The 21,427-nt window shown below is 41.2% G+C and overlaps 1 protein-coding gene across 1 annotated transcript; it reads left to right on the plus strand.

The window, feature by feature from the left end:
- Positions 1-6,184: 6,184 nt before the first annotated feature.
- LOC118563129 (choline transporter-like protein 1) lies at positions 6,185-21,105 on the plus strand (the record flags this gene model as incomplete). Its single annotated transcript, XM_036136982.1, is given in 13 exon segments — positions 6,185-6,439; positions 6,712-6,798; positions 10,109-10,257; positions 10,602-10,738; positions 11,025-11,109; positions 11,584-11,753; positions 13,346-13,435; positions 13,568-13,710; positions 13,912-14,098; positions 18,693-18,861; positions 20,533-20,689; positions 20,801-20,884; positions 20,968-21,105. Coding segments are annotated over 13 exon segments (1,620 nt in total), but the record flags the coding sequence as incomplete, so codon positions are not given.
- Positions 21,106-21,427: the final 322 nt, after the last annotated feature.

Consider the following 21,427-nt stretch of genomic DNA (forward strand, 5'->3'; position numbering starts at 1 on the left):
CGTCCATCCCCACAGTGACCAATGAGGGACTCAAAGTCCATCCTTGATGTAGCTGCATTTCCACCTTGAACTCCTCTGTCACACCTACATCCGACGTCGCCATTGTCCTACGGCCATCATACATGTCCTGCACCACTCCTACAAGCGTACTTCTGATCTGCTGATTCAAAATTCCACTTTTTTCATCTCATAATCATCAACTGTATAAGTAAATGTCTGCATCAAAGCTTGATGTGTTGGGGGGCTGACGCCGCAGACATTGGGACGAGCTGGCACGGGTACTGCAGTGGGCTGAACTGATGGAAAAGTAGACTGAACTGAGCTAGTAGGAGGAAGGGAAAGTTTTATATGGAGAGCTTGGAATTGACGGGATGGTGGATCGTGATGCTTCAGTTAAAAACACCTTGTTGAGCGAGCTGTCCGTAATAGCTCCTCAGGCTGCAGTTGGCCAAATACTTCTACCCAGTTTATTATCAGAGCAGTTCTTCAGTAGGCGACAATCACGACAGAATAAATACTTAACAGATTTATTGAAACTGATTTGATTAGTGATTGATATTCTGGAGTCCTGGTGGAGTTTTGTAACCCGACTCCGCCAGCTGTATGTCGCTCCGCCTAGCTTCACTCACATCCATCTGGGACATCTCCCATAGAGAGTGATTTCTCCAACCAATTTTATTGTCTAGCCAATCAGGACGCAGGGCTGAAGTTTCATAGATGTGACGTAGTGGAGACGCGACCGTGACGTGAGACTGTTTTGATTTAGACAGCAATGGCGGCTCGCATCGAGGAAGCAGGCATTAACATTGATGCTGCTATTTCTTCCGTGTTGTCCAATCTACGTGATATTGTTTCATTAAAAGAACATCAGAGAACGGCTCTGAAGGCTTTTGTTGGTGGAAACAATGTTTTCGCCCTTCTCCCGACCGCATTTGGCAAGTTTTGCGGTTAGCGGTTAGCGCGAACCATGTTAGGAGGCCTTGGCCTTTTTTTTTTTTTTTTCCTGCGTCGCTCACACAGCATCACGGGTTAGCTTCGGTGTGAGTGGTTGAAATAGCACATCGATAAAGATGACAGTCAAGTGGCTTATCCAATCATATGCAAGGATTTTTGATAAGGCCCAGCCTTCAATAAAGGCAATTCCTATGGAGGTGTCCCAGATGTATGTGAGTGGAGCTAGGCGGAGCGACATACATCTGGCGAGAGTCAGGTTAGGAGTTTTGGCCCTAAGGACTGAATTAAGTGGTTATTATCCAAACAGAAGAAGGGTTTTCTGGAGGATGTGAGCAAACCCACAGGGCCTGAGATTGGCAGCAGCTGATGTTTGGTGGTTTGGGAATGCTGGGTATCTTCCACCTTATTTCCAGGAGGAGGAATGCAGTGGAGCGGATGGCATCGTGGACAGGAAGGTGAAAGTGAGGTAAGAGCTGAACAAAGGAAGCCACTGTTTTCAGAAGGAAGATCTGAGGAGAAGTGAGGAGATTAATGGTGGTGGATTTAGGTGGAGTCTTCCTAGGATCCAAGAAACAAGGAAGCCGGGCACTGGAACGGAGCAACTCGAACATGATTATGAACTGAATCCTGGGATGGGGAAAACAGACCCGGGTTAGAGCTTGAACAAGGACAGAAAGGAAAATCAAGAACGGTGGTCCTGATTTCCACACTGAGCAAGCTAACAATGTGGTATATATCACATGGGATCAGCTTCTCGTTTAGCTCCTCCTGATTTTCCAAATGAGCTGCAGGGGAGGAGCCACACCTGCCAGTCACACCAGGTACGGAAGAGTTGAGAGAGACACACCGACTTGCCCCCAGCTTTGTGGATATGACAAAGGCTGCATGGTATTGGGAAAACAATTGATATCCATTAATGTTTGTTAAATACTTGCAATAAATAGAAACTTCACAAAAAAGTGTTAATGTCTTCCTGCTTCAGGTTCCCAGACCTCAGTGTATAGCCTATGTAGCTACTGGAAACAGACTAAATTTATTGTTTCTATCTCATTGACAAGGTTTTATTAAACAAAATTGCTTCCGGCTACATCTGCTATTCTGGCATCAAACTAATCATACTTTTTTTAGTTAGTGTATAATACACAACTGCAGTTTCTCTATGACTTTACCCAAATATGTGAATGTACTAAAAAGTATTTTCTGCCACAATAAACAAGAATACCGTAATACTTTCTAGAATAACGTGGTCCAGTCTACATTGTAGGCCACAGCCGTAAAAGATCACGGTCCAGGTTAGCTTGAACGCTGAAAATTACTTTCAAATGCATGCTTGAGTCCACTGGATATGTTGCTGGAAGGGGGAACCTGTTGCTCATGGATCTGACTCTACCGCACAATTAAGGCATGCATTGTGCGGTCATTGCTGAGACTGCAGCTAAAAATAAACACACACAAGGGTATTGACTGTTAGCCAGGCATGACTGATAAGAATTTTGATAGGTCTTTTAAACTGTTGAACAAATTAAAGGGGGGGGAAATATAATATTTCCAAATATGTATCAACTAAAGAAATCAAGGATTTTTTCCTATTATTTATTTATCCTAAATAAACTTAAGTTACTAGAGACACACCTTTAGACTGTCTGGCAGCTGAAATTAATTAACTTCCTCAATGGAGATGATAAAGTTGATCTTGTCTACATATTAATAATTGCGTCATTTTTAAAGAAGTTTGTGCTCATTTCCGTCCCTGTTTAGGTAGCGGATCAGCCAATCAGCTCTCTCTGTTTCCACCAGATTCTCTGCTTAAGGCTGACTGAAAGTCCTCCTCACTACTCCTAATATTTCTTCACTTTAGGAGCTCTCTTAAGGCTTTGGGTGCTTTGTTAGTAATTTTAATCTTACACAGGGGAAATTCTAAGAAAAATCTTAGAATTTGGGAAATTCTAAGAATTTTTTTTCTAAAATGATGTCACTGAGCTTCTTTTAATTTTAGGGTTAAAAAAAAACATACCATTAAATTCACCAAGAACAGGCTGGGAATTAAAGGTTCTGTGTCATGCTTTTTTTTTTTAAGCCTTCCAAAGTCAACTATAATTGATGAGATATTGCCTTTGGCATTACAGAGTATTAATTTTCTATGAAATATTAGGTGGCATAGTGTCGTTTCAGCCTTGACTGCAGAACAGATTCCACAACAAGCAGTGGCGGTTATGATGTTTTAGTTGTTTGGTGTACGATACTGCCAGAACTGAACGCATCAAATCCTCCAGGGCTGCACGTCGCTTACAGCATGACTCGCGAAGGTATCCGAGGAGAGGCAAACATAATATTTATCCTTGTGTTGCGCTCCCTATGAGGACAGACCCTGAGCAGGCCAAGACAGTGACGCACTACACCTCTTCACCAAGAATGCTGCTGAACATATGCGGCCCTGGCAGCGGTTCGTCCAGTAGGGATCCAGGATAGCCTGTTGTCTCTGGATACGGTTGCCAAAGCAGAACCCGGCAGGAAGTACTTACAGGCGAGATTCAGGAGATGAGAGGCAATGAGCTGCTTCATCATGTGATGAGGGAGATAGATCCCTTGGCAGTCATATCAGAACTTGTTCACTTGTACTTCAGTAACACCGGAACCCGAAAGCATCTGCAGCATTGATTTGTCGTGCTTTCAGAATGACAGCTGATTTAAAGATACGTTATCTATAAGGTTTTATTTGAAGCTGATAAGCATGGGAAATGACACGGGACCTGTACTGTCAGAGATTAATCGCTGCGTTGGATTTAATCCATTAGCAATTTGTCTTCATTTATTGAATTAAAAACAATGCAAGTCAGGCATTTGCAGTATGTTGCAAAATAAGTCGTATTAGTTTAACTTTTTAGCATTTTGTCATATTAAACATACAAACTTCAATGTATTTAACTGTGATTTCAGCGATTAGGGCAAGATTAAGTAGTGCCAAATGGTAAAGAGGAAAGAAAGAGATACTTTTCCACTTTTTTTCTCTCTTTTTTTTATTTATTTGTTTTTTTTACAAAAATGTGTATGTCACAGCATTTTGCCTTCTTTATGCTGATTCACCCATAGATAAAATGTTTTGCGTTGAATACAGATGATGCACACCTAATTTTTCTTTGTTGTTTACATGAAAGCACAAAAATTATTTTTTCCTTCCATTTTGCAGTTAGACGCTGCATCGTGTTGGCCTTGTGCATGAAACCCCCACAAAAAAAAAATAACAGAAGTTTTTGATTGTCACCTGACACAATGTGGAAAAGTTCAAGGAGAAGGCCCCTGTATTGCCTACTTTATGAGACCTGCGTTATATCTAATTGAGAGGAAAGAAGTGTTATTTCAAAACCATGTATCTGGTCAACACTCACCAGGAAGTGTAATTAATCTAGTTTTGTCCTAATCAAAGCTCTTCAAAATCAAAATGTTTCAAAATTAGAAGCATCTCAAACTAATTATTTATGAGCATTGCATTAGTTTTAGTCAATTCGTTTTGTCAGTGATTGTATAATCTGATCGTTTTGGCACAAGAAACCTGTCTCTCGCAGGCACCAGCCGACGAGCCCCCCGTCCAACCCCTCCCCCGTCATGCTGCGTGTTCATGCAGTGATTACTTTTGTCCAGCAAGCGGCGCCAAACTCCTCACAGACACCCAGCGTTCCGGCCGTTGTGCTGCATTCAAAGAAGCACGGAATTTTATGAGCCCCACCTAAAAGTAACGAAGAGCAAAAGCATTCTTCGCAAATATAAACTTCACAATTTACTAATAAACCAAGTTGATACCTATAAAAACAATTTTGCTCTTATGACGGAGACAGTAAATTACAAGAGTGGACTGCCAAATACTTCAAGCCGTACGCACGCACACACCCACGCGCACGCACGCACACACTCACAGCTCTTCTGACCTCCTCCTCTGTCTGACCCTGCTGGGTCACATTCTACTTCTTCCTCTGTTACTGCTGAGCAGTTGACAGGACTGCTTCTGGATCTGACAGCCCTCTTCCTGCTGCTAACGTCACATTGTGTCGCTAAACAAACCCGGAATTTCGGTAAATTTGGCTACTTATAGGGTTTTAAGATGTTTTTCTCTCTGCAACCCTTTTGCGTTATTTTGGCTTATTATCCACTTATATTGGTGGAAATAAAGTGACTTCTCTAACTCTAATCAGCTCAAGTGGCTACATTTGAGCACCCCAGTCTACAGCAAGGAGAGGGGTGGGCCAAGGAGATAAACAAGCAAAAAGCGTTTCGTGTTGTGCAAAGTAGCAGTTCAAGACCAAATTCACCAGGGGGACAGCGTGGGGACAGTGATTTTTTTTTCATGGGGGCACAGAACAAAAGAATGAAACAAAAAAAACAACCACAAAACAGACAAAAAATAACAACAAGAAGAAAAAACAGGGAGATATTTCATCGTTCAATATAAGAAGTGAGACACAGAGCCCCTTTCGGCTCTTGAACTGCAGGCTGCAGACCCCCGATCTGGCAGATGAAAACTGATCCTACCTCAACACGTCTGAAACTAAAGGTGCAACAACTTCAGTTTTAAATCATTGTTAAAGTAAAACTGTAAAAGTAAACGAAAAAAAAAATTGGTCCAAGCAACCAATCAGTTACGTGAAATCGATTTAGTGTTATGTTTTCAGTGCAGGAAGCATAACAGGGGCCAGGACCAGTCCTACAGGGCCCCCCTTTGGTAACTGTCTGGAACCGCTCATGTGTTGTGATTAGTAAAATGTAATCATAAATGTTTTTATTCATACATAAATTCTTATGATTAACAAATAAGTTATTATTCAAAAATATATGAATATTATTGTTTAATGAACAATATATAACAATATATAATACAATTCTAATGTAAAATAGATAGATAGATAGATAGATAGATAGATAGATAGATAGATAGATAGATAGATAGATAGATAGATAGATAGATAGATAGATAGATAGATAGATAGATAGATAGATAGATAGATAGATAGATAGGAAGAAATGTAAAATACGTTTTTCAAAAAAGGGAGTTGAAACAAAGAGTGTCAAACCAGAATAACATCAATAAAAAAGAGAATATTTTCACATATCTCTGGCAACCTCCAGAGCATATATTATTAAAAAACATGACACATTAACATGTGTGAAATTCTTTGGAAGCGACAGTTGTACGCTACCATTGAGAGAACCATTGTTTCCTACAGTCCTTGAAGGGAGCATGCATGTTTTCGGTTCTAGCAGTGGGGGGGAAGATAGATATGCGTCTTCTTCCGCGTTTACCTGAAGCTCTAAGGTGTTTCTGACGTTTTCTGAATGACCAAACCAGCTAACAGCGAACGCGTTGGAACCAACTCCCGGATAGCCTCTAAACAGACAAGAAAAACAAGAGGCAAAAAGTTGTGGCGGAGACACTCTTAAACTTTATTTCCCCCTCTTCTCTCCTGACACAATGGGCTGTTGCAGCAGCTCAGAGGTGAGTTGGCGTTCATCCGACGGTAAGGTAATCATGGCCGGTTTCTTGACGGCAACGCGTAGACGTGACGCGTTCTCCTGCAGCTGCAGCAGCAGCAGCAGCTGGGGACGCTCTTTGTTTTAAACTCTCCAGTAGTTGGTTGTTTGTCCGCTGGATTCGCAGCTGAAGGCAGCTGCGCACAGAGAGGCGCTCACAACCAGCAGCAGCAGCAGCAGCGGCGGCCAGGCTCCAGAAGAATAAGCGCTCCTGTCTGTTTTCTCATGCCTCGGCAGGGTAAACGGGAATGGAAACCGCTGGAGGAGCACAGCTGCACGGACGTGCCATGGCTCATCGTCTTCACGCTGTTTTGTGTCGGCATGGTGAGTCTACGGGGTGATGCCGGTTCCCTGCGCTGCGTTTTAGGACCGGTTGGTCAGCTTGTTAAACTTTAGCTCTCAGTGCGTTAACGCGTTTCTCTAAAAGCATTGGCCTCCGCGCACGCCTTTAAAACTAAACTGAACATAAGATGTCAAGACGGTTATGAGGTATAATAGTGTGGAATTTTATTTAAAAAAAAAATACGTTTCCAGTTTGGAAGAAATATATGGTTATTACTCACACTTTTCATCCCTCAAATGTTTTTTACGGCACATTTGTGATGTTCCCAGTTATACTTTAGGATCCTACCCAGTGGCGGTTCTTGCGTGGAAGGTGCCCTGGGCGAGTCACTCCTGCTGATCCATAATCTGGCAGATTGCATGTAGTTGTCTAATTTCTGGGACAGCATAAAGTGTAGCCAATGACTTAAACTTGACTCCCTGTTCTCAGCAGCAAGCAGGGCTTGCCAGCTCCCCCTTAGCCATGTTTACTTGCGCAGAAGTTCCCTGATCATATTCAAACGTGACGATCCGAATGCATCGTTTATATGGGGGGAAAAAGTTATTTAATCTGATCATGACATATGTTTACATGCACCAGGCTTTATTCGCAATGCAGCCGCTCTGACATGCACAAAGTCTTCAAATGTCCCTGAAAACCGCAGGAGAAGTTGTATTTCCATAAGTGCAGAAGAAAGTGCAAAAGTTGATTGTTTTTGTTTATTCAAGCTTTATTGAATTATTATATACAAACAAACTCAGGAAAACACTCTCTAGTAAAGCCTTTGCTGTGCTCTCTGGAAAAGCTAAGGGCTTTAGCAACACATGCTACTGGTCTTCCTGCGTTACAGGGTGAGAGACATCCACAGTCACGGCAGTTTGCCCTGATTGATCCGAATAAGTGTGGATGAACAATCGGCAGAATCAGATATACTCTAATAATCCCAGAGGGAAATTGCTGTTTCAGTACCATCACCATAACATAAACATCACAAACATTTCAGGGGGGAGACGGTTGACTGAGGCCATGCTGCCAAAGACACTACTGTGTCCACAAGGCGCTGCCCTTGGATCTGTTGAAGGAAGATTACAACAACATGGGGAAGTGGAGGGAGAAAAGACAGATGCTTGACAATTTATGCTCTCACGAATAAAGAGTGAAGCATCCGACAAAAAAACCTCATTGCACGAGAAGCACAAATAACACGGGACACATAAACCACCCGTCTCATTCGGGACACAGTTTCCTTTCCATCAATCTTAATCCGATCGCAATATTCCTATTGCTGTGTTTACATTGTGCATTTTTATCCCCATCGGGCCTTCCTTCCGATTACTTGCGTCCATGTAAGTATAGGTATTGACTGCACCTGCATAAAAACAATAGAAAACATGGTCTCTAACCAACTTTAAATTCAGCTTTAATGGACCTGTGGTTCTTAAACGATTAGGAGGGATTTTTGCAAACAAAAGGTAAAACTATATATAAAAAAACATCAAAACGTAAACATGCCAAAGTTTACATACAGAGCTTTAAATGATCTGCATTTGTCTAGGATATCCCAATTCTTATTTGACTTTACGATTTTCTTAAATAGAGCTGGTCTAACTTGATCCAGATCCCATAAAAGAATTAAAATGACCCCGTGCTACACTCTGAAGATTCACAAGATCATTTTCTAATGTGTGGCGTTATAATTTGTGACACCTACAGATAATAAGACCCATATTCAGGCAGATTTAAGCATATTATTTCTTACTCCGCCATTCAAAAGGTTCAAACAATTGCGCTGCGACAACATCCCATTGTGTCAGGAGACGATTAGCAAAAAAAACAACAACAACAACCTAAACTGTGAGAGTCTCTTTGCCACAGCTTTGCAGTTCTTGTCGGTTTAGAAGTTATCCGGGAGTTGTTAAAAACACATTTGCTGTCAGCTAGTTAGTTTCTTTCAGAAACCGTCCTTTTGGGAATCACCTTGAAGGTTCAGGTAAAAAAAAAATCTAATAGACCTTTCTAGTTTCACTGTGGTCCACCTGTTGAAGTCACTGTCAAGAAGATGGGCGAACAGCAGAGGTGTTGTGAAGCGTTCTTGCTGGATAACAGGTTGAATGCAGGCGGAAGTCATTCTTTTTTTCCAAAAGGAATATTTGTTTAGAATAGAAAAAAACAAATAAAAAGTAAAATACGTCAGATCAGTGAAGTCGCCGGGAGCCCTGATCTTAGCCGTGGATCTCTGCAGCTCCTCCAGAGTTACCAGGGGTCCCTTGGCTCGTCTCCTCGCCCTGTCTGACTTTACATGGGGCGACCGTAGGTTTGCAGTTGAGCCATTTTCTTTTCCTTGTCTGGTGATGTATTGAGCTCTTTGAGTTGTAGACTGGGATATTGTTTTACAGCCCAGCCTTGCTTTCGTTTAAACCTTAACCCCTCACCTGTCAGGTGTGTTCCCACATCAGCTCTATTTGTAACGCAGTGTTTGCACATTTTATTTAGGGGGTGTCAAGGTGAAGGAGGGTAAATGCATACACACCTTTTAAATTTCTTGAAAATGTTTATTGTGAATGAAGAAAAGGACCAGCTGAATGCAGGACTCCATTCCTGATCGCAAAGGTCCAACATGATGTTTAATGCTGTTGGCTCTTCTTCACATAAAGAAACTACATACAGTGCCATCTCAAATCATGTGTAACAGTCATGTGACTTCATTTTGCAAGCTAAAGGCTTTCAACAAATACAAATCTACACAAGCGGTGCTGGACGGGCTTAGCCACAAGCACACTGGCTATACCACACATGGTAGTATAAATATCCTATCACTAAACACACTTTAGATCTGACAGTCTAGTGAAGAACAGAATGGTGTTGGCTGTACAGGACGGCGTGGCTGCTGATGTGGATGTGCTCAGAAGTACACGGAGAAGTGAACCAGCATAACATCCGATTCAAGTTTTCTCATAAGATCACGCAGAGCACGTCAATATTCCTTTCCAGCTTTGCAATCCAGCGCTGCTGTGTGCTGGTCTGTCACGCAAAACCTCCATCAGGTGCACTGAGGTTGGTGGTTGTAACCTGAGAAAGGATGAAAGGGGTGTCAATACAGCGGCGACGCACTGTATCCAGGCTTTTAAACTCGCACGGGTCAGGGCGGGGAGTATGGGGCTGCGTATAATAACGCCTGTGAGCATGGCCGTTTTGCTGAAGAGAGGATCCTTCTGTTCGAAACGCACCCAGAACCGTGTGCGTTAGATATCGGTGAGTTCCTGGATGCTGTTCACGCCCTCCTTCCTTTTGTCTGTGTTTTTTCATCTGCAGGCCTTTATCTTCGGCTTCGCCATCGCTACGGGAGGCGCCTTCCGCCTCGTCTCTGGGTACGACAGCTACGGCAACACCTGTGGCCGGAACAACACCAACAAGAAGATTGATGGCGTACCGCTCAGTGGCGCTGACATGACGGCAAAAAAGTTTGTGCATCTGCATTTTAGATCAGGCTTTACCACCAGGCAGCCCACAGCTTCTCTGAAACAAAGGGGAATGCTTTATTGATGGGCTGATTGCCAATGGAGGCTTTGGGGGTGGGGGGATGGGGGGGGGGGGGGTTCAGCAACAAAGCAGGGTCTGTCTGACGGGATAGCAAATGTCAACATCTTTAGGTTTTTTGCAATCTCTGGCGTTGCAGCCACAAACCGAATTTTCATCAGAGGAGATGGCCCTTGTCGCTTTGCGTTGTATGATGTTGCCACAGTGAGCAGTTTTAAGATCTAAAATACCCTTTTCTGTGTTTTTTTTGTTTTTTTGTTTTGGTTAGGTATGTTTTCTTTCTAGAACCTTGCAACCTTGACCTGATCAACAGGAAAATAAAATCCATCGCCTTGTGTGTCTCTGAATGTCCAGCCACAGAACTGAAGTCGTACAAAGAGGTGAAAGATTTTGCGCTCAGTAATGGTGAGTAAACAGTCAAGAGTGTTGGAATTGTATGTGTTGCCGTATTCAGCCCCAGCGTCACTAATAAAGGCAGGTCGTTAGCGTTAGTCTTTGTTTTTTTTGTTTTTGGGAACATTGGCTACTTATTATTTAGGTCCTAGAAATTGCTGAATAAGTTGTTTGGACATCCCCAGACGTTTCCACCAAAGAATCTGGAAACCTTTCAGACACTTGTTCTAATCATTGTCTTGTTTCTGAGAGATTTACTGTTTTTTTTTTTCTTTTTGCTTTGTTTTTCGGTGGTTAGGGTCTTATCTCTGCTCCTATGAAATTACTCCAGCAAGATACGAAAGAAACAAAGACAAGTGTCCCAAACTTCCTGTGCCAGCAAGGTGAGTTATGGTTTTAAAAAGTTTGTCTGTTTTTCTTTTGTTGACTAGATGCAGTGGATTTCAAAAGTATTCGTACCCATTGAACTTAGGCCACTTTTTGTCTTGACACAACCACAAATTTGAGATCATTTTGTTTTGGGGATCATAGTGGTAGACACTCCCCAATCGGTGCTTTGTCATAAAATGGAACGAAAACAATGCATTGTGTTTAAACAAATTGTTTTTTTTTACATATAAAAACCTGTAAAAAGTGTCATGCATGAGTCTCTTTTGCAAAAGCACCTTTCACTGCAATTACAGCTGCAAGTCTTTAGACACTTTTTTCCCCATCTCTACAGTATCGTGACAGAATATCCTTCTCCTTTACAAAATATCCAAAGCTCAATCTTAAAGGTGAAAATTCTGTTAAAACAAAGTATTGCTTACAGTGCTTTGGTTTTCAAAAACGCTGTCTTTTCTCCCTCATGTTTTCAGTAAACCTGTCCCCATCTTCCATCGCTGCATCCCTGCGGACATTGGCTGCTACGCTGAGTTTGCCCAGGCTTTCTTCACATTCGTCAGTGACAACACCGTGCTGCGCCGCGTCATTTCCGGGGTGATGACCAGCAAGGAAATCATCATGGGTCTTTGTGTTCTGGCTTTAGGTACGGAACCTGCTTAGGTGGGACACACGGCGCGTGCAGCGGGTCTTTGCGCTAGCCATTGAAGCGTTCTCAAAAGGAACACGGTCAAAGAGGCCGTTTCTCCGTTCATCTCCCGCCTCTCCATCCTGCTGGGAATTTTAAAGTGGAAATGAAAGCAAAAGGGCAAACACAGAGAAGCCATTGTATAGAATTCATGCTTCATTTGTGTTGTCTTTGGTCCTTTTGTGTTTTAACAGAGGCCTCACAGTAATTAGTATTGGCTACTATTGGACTTTATATCAGTATCTCAAAGGATTGATTTTTAATATTTTCAAAAGAGGCTTTGCTGCGTTCCCACTGCTCAGCTGTCATTGCTCGTGAGGATTCAGCAGGAAGGAAATAGTTGGAAGGGAAACTATTTTTAGTTGCAAGCAGAAAAAGAAAAACAGGAAAGCGTCTTGAGTGTTTGCCGACATGGGACCCTCTAAAAGTTGGGCCCGCGGGCCATGATTTAATATCTGCTTTGAGTTCTCTTCTCGGTGCAGCAGAGGGGCCTGGGCTAATCCTGCGTCGGATTTGATCCGAACTGTTTGATTTGTCTGGTTTGTCTGCGAGGAATCAAGAGGCGAATCATAGCGGCAAATTCATGCATTAGCACGACGTTAAATAGAGACATCTTAGGCATTTAATAAGGTGTCTGAACTATTGTTTTTTTTTTTTTTTTAAGGTGGAGTTATTACACAACAAACCAATAGATTTTAAAAAGCTTATTTTGTGTGTATACAGGAAACTTGTCTGAGTAAAATTTTCTCAAATGGAAGAATTTAAAAAATTTTCTTAGAGGGACCAAATGTTATCAGTTTCTGAGTACATTTTCTTTAATTTAACAAAATTTACTGCGCACAAGTTTATAAGTATTACAGATTTTCTCGTCTACTCAACAAGATAAATAACGACCCAAATATATGCCCTAATATTAGGTTAAATGTGTCTGAGATGTCCACTTTTTGGAGCTGTGATTTTTTTTTTTTTTTTTTTTTTTTTTTTACAAATCACATTTTTTTGGCGCTAACCAAAACGTCTGCATGATGATATCCCCGCCATGCCTTACATCTGGTATTTTCATCTTAGATTAAAGCCTCACCTTGATTCTGTCTAACTAAATTCTTTTCATTGTATTCAGATGGCTCAGTCTCGGCCTTTTCAGACATTAAAGCTTTTCTCCATAAGGCATTGAGCTTGTCCATGTGGGCAGCTGCAGTTTTTATTTTTGCTTTTTTTTTTAGCCTCATTATTTTGCTCTAAAAAAAAAAAGAATGCCCTATTAAAAGCACCAAACCATAATATTAGCTTTGGACTAGGACTGGAACACTGCAGCCATGTTTTATTTCTTTGGTACTAGTAGGCTCTATTTGACAGTGAGCTGACAGGAAATGGGGTTTAAAAGAAAGGAGGAAGGACCACGGGCCGGAACTCCAACCCGGGACGGACTGAGGCGTCCAAACATGGGTGGCATGCTCTACCTCTGTGCCACCAAAGCGCCCTATTGACCATAATTATTTTTTTTTCTTCTGGTTAATTGTGTTTATTATGTTTTTCTCTCCCTGACCCAGTTCTGTCCCTGATCATGATGGTGGTAATTCGTTACATCTCCAAACTGCTGGTTTGGATCCTCACAGTTCTGGTAATCATCGGCTCCGTAGGTAACTCGCTTTATTCTCTCACTCCTGATGATTGCTCACAAACATTGTCTTTTTCCTTCACTTTATGGTGTTAACCCCCCCACCCCGTCCCCCCTTAGCTTCTGCAGTTTTTATAAATCTGATCTTTTCCAGGTGGGACAGGTGTCCTCTGGTGGCTGTACGCCGACTACAAGCTTGATCTCACTAGTAACTCCACATCTGTATTTGGGAGAGAAGTGATGGCAGACAACGGCAAGGCCTTGCTTGTCTATGCGATCGGTGCTACTATTTTCACAGTAAGTATTTCCACAATGAGGTGGCTTTACTGTTTGGGGGAAAAAAAATCCTCACCTATAAATGGGGTCAAACGTACAAAAATGCTGTGATTTATTTATGTTTTTAATAAAAATCAGTGGAAAGCTTTCCCAATGTGCATGATGTGATTAACTATGTGACGAGCTCTAGGCGAGTATAAGGACACGCGTTGTTCCTTGCAGGTAGTGCTTCTGCTGGTGATGTTTTTCATGAGGAAGCGTGTGGCCCTCACCATCTCCCTGTTCCATGTGGCGGGTAAAGTGTTCATTCACCTGCCCCTGCTGGTCCTGCAGCCCTTCTGGACCTTCCTCAGTCTCATGTTCTTCTGGGTTTACTGGATAGCCGTGCTTCTCTTCCTCGGGACAACAGGTCAGCAGAAATGACTGCGTACAACCCTGCTTCTGCTTCTCTGTGCTTACTACTTTAAATGTCTCCCAGTAGGTCTGTTCTTCAAAGATTCTCATGGCTTTCGGTGCCATTGCCAAACAAGTAGACTGTTAAGTGGGTGGCATTTAGTCTGGCTTTTGCGACATGGCTAAACTCCCACATCTGGAATCCCGTGTCTCGTGATGCGGAGAACACGGTCAAAGAGGCCGTTTCTCCATTCATCTCCCACCGCTCCGTTCTGCTGGGAGTTTTAAAGTGGAAATGAAAAACAAAGGGCAAACACAGACAAGCCATTGCATAGAATTTGTTCTTCACTTGTGTTGTCTTTGGTCCTTTTTGTGTTTAACGGAAGAGGCCTCACAGTAATCAGCATTGGCTACTACTGGACTTTATATCAATATCTCAAAGGATTGATTTTATTTGTCGCAAATGTATTTCTACTTTGAGCGGAAAAACGTTTGTGTCGCATTGCCGGGGTGGAAAAAGTAAAATTATCAGAAAGCAAAAAAAAACTTCTAAGGCATAATTAACTTAACATTCGTATTGGCATATTTTTTACAATGCCTTCTATTCTGATAGGTGCTCCTAATAAAAGCTTTGAAATGAATTAATCTTTTATTACAGCAGAAAACACACTTTCCTGCAGCAACTCACCCTTTTAGAAAATCTGCAACTGTATAATGAATCTCATGTTCATTTCTTTGCCACTAAATTAAGAATTTTCGTTGTTATCATCATCCTCAACTTAAGCTTATCCAATAGCATTTCATGTGGTTGGAGCAATCAGAGACAAGGACCTTTGACCCTTTATCTTTGAACTATCACTAGATCTTCCAGAGTTTTGCACTCTTTTTTTTCACATCACGCTACAAGGTTTTCCATAGGATTTAGTTATGGGGACTGAGAGAACCATGGAAAAAGGTTAGTTTTCTACCTAATGAACCATTTCCTCTCTGATTCGGTCACATATAGGGGTTTAGTATCCTTTTGAGAAACCAGAAGAGCTATTATTCATTTTCTTGCCATGTCTGCCAGAGTTATATTCTCCTGGTGTTTCAAAGACTTTGCGATATCATGCACTCTAACAAGGTTCCCAGGACCTGTGGAACAAAAAACGGGCACACAGCACTACAGATCCTAAAATCAACTTAGCATTAGTTATGCTGCGTGTTTCCACATTTTCATTTTTTTGTTTTATGCCAAACCCACCAGATGCGTTTGCCACTAAAAACCTCAGTCTTGGGGGTGTTTTCCGCCCCTGAGGTGTTTAGTCCATTTAAAATGATCGTTTTCCTCCTCGGTGCAGTTCGATTATGTTGATGTGAACGCAGCAGTCACTCCAGGGCACAGACCAAAACAGCTGCGCTTCGCACGAGCTCGTCTCAATGCGGTTCAAAACAAATTCTGAAGCAATTGTTGAGGTTGTGAGTGTGATCTCACCTCCGTCCAAGACCACCGCCAGGTTTACTCTGCATGCTAGGGCTAAATGTGGTCCCACAGCCACGAACACATTGCATTGTGGGATGCGGTAAAGAAACTTGAGTAGGTAGTCAAAAAAGTCCCATGGGCTCACGGGGGTCGTCACTCAATGCAAAAATACCAAATGGTAACAAAGTACACTGCAAAAATGGATCTAAGAATAAGTAAAATATTCTTAAAGTTAGTGTATTTGTCCTTGATTTGAGCAGGTAAATAAGATTATCCTCCAATGGAAAGAGTATTTCAACCCCTAAAATAAGATAATTAGACATCCTGCACTTGAAATAAGATGATGGAGATGAATTGTTCCTATTTTAAGTGCAAAAATCTTATTCCATTGGCAAATGATCCTATTTACCTGCTCATATCAGGGACAAATACACAAATTTTAAGAACATTTTACTTATTTTTAGTTCTGTTTTTGCAGTGTATCGCTTATTCAAAGAGAGTTAACACATGAAACGTACAGAAGCAATATTTGGTTTAAGCTGGTGAACGTTAGTTGTTCTTTTTTCCTGATTAGTCTAAAGAAACTCATGTTTTTTTGTGCAGCGTATAGCGGTATGCAGCTTTCAAGACAGCGTCTCAATATCCATTCATTATTTCAGTTTTATCTGAAATAGTACTCGTAAAACACTGATAGGATTAGATTCTCCATGTTTTTGACTAGTTTGAATAAAACGTGATTTGAATAAAAGTTAAAAAAAAAACAAAAAAAAGAACTACTGCTGTTGGTTGCCCTTATTGTTATCTAACCAAAGCACATTGTTTCAACTATGATCACAGTTGAGTTTAGCTAACTCCACATTTCTGTTTGTGATGATGTGATGCTAGAGAAGCCCGTATCAGAAATATTTCCCTCCTGTAACGCCTATGTTTACCAAAACTAAATACCTTTTGGGGGGTTTTCCCGCTTGTCTGTGTATGGTGGTTATTTTTCAATGCCTGTGAATTAAGCACCCTGACATTCTTCTGAAGATGTGCATGCTAGAAAGTTAATCTGTGAAAATGACTGAACTTTGCTTCTATTAAGTTCTGCGACGGTCTTGAACTCGTGGTTTGTGGTCATGCGTTTGTGTAAAAGAGGTTTCTCTGCTCCCGCTCTGAAGGTCGTTGGCTAGACTACACCTGTAGCGGAAAAGTTAAACACAACCCAGTTATAATTTCTCCAGAAGCAAGTTCTCTCTTTTGGGTTTCACAAATATTTTTGTCCCTTCCTTGGTATAAAAGCATTATACTAATTATAGGTACAATTATAGGCACACATTTTTTTAATATTGTGTAAAAGTGAAATACTTTTGCCAGGCGTTTAGGAAAGTTAAACATTTATTTTATATTTATTCATTTCACGTAAACTCCGCTTTACATCTCTAAAAGCGAATGATTCTGAAAACTCTGGCCAAAGTGGAGATTTCCATCCGATCTTTGAGCCTGCATATGTACATGACAAGATGGAGTTTTAGGGTCCAGCCAGCGGCATTTATATTTATATCACTCTGCGCAGACGTGGCAGATGTGCGGCCATTGTTATAGACAGTGAATTTATATGGGTTTGTGTGGATGACCACTTTATAAGACGATCCTGTGTACAATGCTATTTTTAAAAATGAAATGGGGGGTTGATATTATTTTTTGTTTATTATAAAGGCCCAACTTCAAGGGTACAAGGCCTCTACTTGTGATAGTGTTAATTATGGCTTATAGGTAAAGAAAAGCCTAAATTCAGTATCTCAGAAAATTAGAACGTCACATTAGACCAACCAAAAAAAGATGTTTTAAGCACAAACGTCAGACTTCTGGGAAGTATGTCCATTTCTATGCACTCAATAATTGGTTGGGCCTCCTCCTCTTGCATGAATTAACTAGCATGCAGATATCAGTGCGCCGTGGCATAGAGGAGATAAGACTCCGACCGCTGCATAGGTGTAATGGATCCAGAGATTTTCCTTGAAGCTCCCTCCCCCCAAAATTCTTGAATGGATTTTGCCTTGACAATGCCTGTCAAGGCTGCTGGCCTCCCTGTTGCCTGCTCTGGTGGCCGCACCAGTTCCTGGCCATACTTCTTCTTCCACTCAATTTTCTTGCTTAATATGACTTGGATACAGAAACTTTGTGAACAATCCAGCTGCTTCAGAATGACCGGTGTGTGGCTTCCCTCTCCCTCCTTGTGAAGGTGTCCGGTGACTGTTTCTGGACGTCTGTCAAGTCAGTAAGTCTTCCCCATAATTGTGTCGCCTACTCAGTAGAGTGAGTGTGAGACGATTTAAAAGGCCGCAGGAACCTATTGGCAGGGGTGTTGTATTACGTTGATAATGGTGGTTTTGACAACCACGAGTTTCCAATAAAAGTATTATTCACAGTATTCTAATTTTCCTGTGACACTGGTAGTTTTGGGTTTTTTGTGATCTGCAAGCCATAATTACCAAATTACAAAGAAACAAAGACCTACATCACTCTATGTGTGAATGATTCTATACAATATGAGAAGCTCTTTCTGAGATGACTGGCAAATATATTGCACTTTTACACAATATTCCAATTATTGAGCTGTATCTGCATGTATTTTACAGTAATTCTCTAAAATGGCAAACACTCGGTCGATCGTGGAAACATTGCTTTTATCTTGCAAGCTTAATTAATAAACTTGACTGCGTAGTCTTCATCATAACAGTGCTTGAATCATAAAAAAAAAAATTAATGAATGTGCTGTCTTTGTTTAAAACTATTATTTCCTAATATGGGAATTTGTATTGCCAATGAAAAAATATACTACAGCTAAAGGTTAGAATGAAACAAAAAAATGTCACTGTGAGGTTATGTTGCTGTAGAAGGAAGAAGAAAATATTTTTAAATAGATTTCCGGACATCTTTATCGGGGCGTGACTGAGCAGAAAAATCCATTGGAAAAAAAAAAGACTAACAAAGAAGCAATCAAACACCAGCTAATAAGAAATACATTTATGAAGACTTATTAGCACCGTTTCTAGCTTGAGGGGAGAAAAAAAATCATCTGCCTATAGATGCAAGAAGTGTTTGGTTTTCGTTAACTGTCAGACTTAGACGTGTAACCCAAAGTAATGCCTGTGTTGCCCTGCAGGATCTGCCGTGAAGAACAACGTGACGGGCGTGGTGGAATACAAAATGCAGGGGCCCCTTCAGTACATGGTGTGGTATCATCTTGTCGGTCTCATCTGGATCAGCGAGTTCATCCTTGCTTTCCAGCAGATGACCATCGCTGGAGCTGTGGTCACCTATTATTTCACAAGGTACTCGGATTAATAGCACAACGTCTATGTTTTCCATCTAATGTTTGTTTTTCCTCTTTATTTTTCATATTGCACCTAAAATTAGTCAACCTCCACTAATTGGGTTTGTCGGTAAAAGATACAAACTACAAGCTGTTTGCCATAAACGCAACCAACAAGTACAACTTAAACAGCTCTGAACTACTCAAAGTACAATTATGCCCCCCCCCCACCCCCCAAAATAAACACAAAAGGAACATTTTAATCGATATTGCAGTCTCAATAGTTAGTCAACCCATTCATGAAAAGGATCTTAGCAATGTCATAGCCGCAGAGCATCACAGAGCCACCACCATGCTTCAGTGTAGCAGATGCTTCAAAAGATTAGCTAAAAGTTTAATTGTGTAAGAAGTGTTCTGCAACAAAAACCGCTACTTTTCCATGTTTGCTGACATATTCATTTTTTTTTTAGCTTATACTAATGTCACTTCAGCAGATCAGATGACAAGATGGCGTTCCTTTTATCAAGCCAACATCTGTTTTTTCCCCTTCTTCAGCCTTTTTTTTTTTTAGCAAACATTTGTGCTACCACAGTATGTCAGCTTCAACTTCTGCCTTCATTTTCTGTAATTACTTCCTTTTTGAAAAATGTGAAACAGCTTTTTCAATGACTTCAGGTTGTTATGCCAGTGTAGCTGTTTTCTGTTGATCAGCTGACAGAACAGCTGTTGTTAATATTTATGCTCATTTTTTATCTATCCATCGGTTTTCTATTTCAGCTTATTTGGGTGGGTTTAGTAGGGAAGAGGCGTGGTACATATTTTCATATTTCACCAAATTCTTTCTGCTGCTAACCTCAGCGTTTTTCTCTCATTGCTCTCATTCAGCTTACAGCATTCCCACTGCAATTTCACTAATTTTCCTAGTTAAACTTATTTGTTTCCCTACAGAATGGAATCCCAAAACTTTCTTGGCTTATTTGTATAATTGTAGACAGATTGGAGCTGATTTATTCTTGTGCTTTTCAGTAGTGATGTATGTCTTGAAGCTCAGGCAGGGAGGCCTTTAGCGTTTAGTATTCGCTTTACAGTAGAAAAGAAAAAAAAAAAACCTTCAGTGACTGCTGCCATCAAGCCTTTTCGTTTGGGGGATTGTGACCACCTGCTTTCTCAGGAGTCAGTTTGATAGCTTCAGCTTTCTGCCACCTCCAGCTACTATTCTTCAACCTATGTTTCCAACCGTATGTCCAGGAAGATTTATTTTTGTGACCCTTTTCTTGTTTTTGCAAGGCAGTGATGTCTTTTCTGAACTTTCTAGACTTTCTAGTGAAATGTTCATGTTTTTGAGGTGTCCTGTCTCAAGGAAACTTGATGCAACAATGAACACCATGATTGGTTACATCCGGTCTGCCTGAGACCAAACCTGATTTGCAAATTGTGCTATAATCAGGATTGAATAATATCGAGACTGCAGTCATCGAAATAGGGTTAATATGAATTTGGATAGAGTACTTGTAATTTTATTTTTGTTTTTTGTTTTTTTAACCATTGTTTATCAAACTGCTTGTCGTGAACAGCAAAATGACTTTAGATTTTGCCAGTGAACTTCCTTTGCAGTGCAGGTGGAATTATATTTTTGGAGCATCTGCATGCCACCTGATTTAATTAACGTCCCTTGTTCAACTGAATTCAGGAACAAGTCCCAGATGCCAGCAGCTCCAGTGGTTTGGTCTGCGATTCGTACCATCCGCTACCACCTGGGCACTCTGGCAAAGGGATCCTTCATCATCACGCTTGTTAAGATCCCTCGTCTCATCCTGACATACATCCACACCCAGCTCAAAGGAAAAGTGAGCCGTAAACTTAGCTTGAGAACATGTGAATCCAGATGATGCAACCTGCCATTATTGGCCTTTGTCATATCTTTAGGGAAGGTAAATGTTTTGTTGTTTTTTTTGCAGGAAAATGCTTGCGCTCGTTGCATGCTGAAAGCCTGCATCTGCTGTCTGTGGTGTCTTGAAAAGTGTTTAGCATTCCTAAACCAAGTAAGTGGCAACGTAGATGAGGACAGAAGGAGGACGAGCCGTTTTTTTTGCTTTCGTACAAAACACGTTTCCAATCGTTTCAGAACGCCTACACTGCCACGGCCATCAACAGCACCAACTTCTGCACGTCGGCTCGCGAGGCTCTGGTCATCATGGTGGAGAACGCGCTCCGAGTGGCAGCCATTAACACAGTGGGCGACTTTGTCCTCTTCTTGGGAAAGGTACCACACATATACACCGAACATTTTGTTTTAGTTTAGACAGATCCTTCTGTTAAATCTATAACGCATTTTAGAAGCAGTTTGACAATATGCCACACAGAGCTTCTATTTCTTTCTCTAAGTAATTATTTTTTCAATTTTCTGGTAATTTTTCTAGTTTAAATACTTGTTTTTTTTTTTATGAAAAACCATACTCAATGACCTAGCTGGGTTTGTTATTGCTAGTGTATGTTTGTTAATGTAAAAAAATTGCAAATTGAAGAAAGCCGTTTACTACCACTGCATTGGCCCACCGGCTGACTCTCATGACGTGAGCTGAACA

Source organism: Fundulus heteroclitus, chromosome 5 (assembly GCF_011125445.2).
Source record: "Fundulus heteroclitus isolate FHET01 chromosome 5, MU-UCD_Fhet_4.1, whole genome shotgun sequence".
Lineage (NCBI taxonomy): Eukaryota > Metazoa > Chordata > Actinopteri > Cyprinodontiformes > Fundulidae > Fundulus > Fundulus heteroclitus.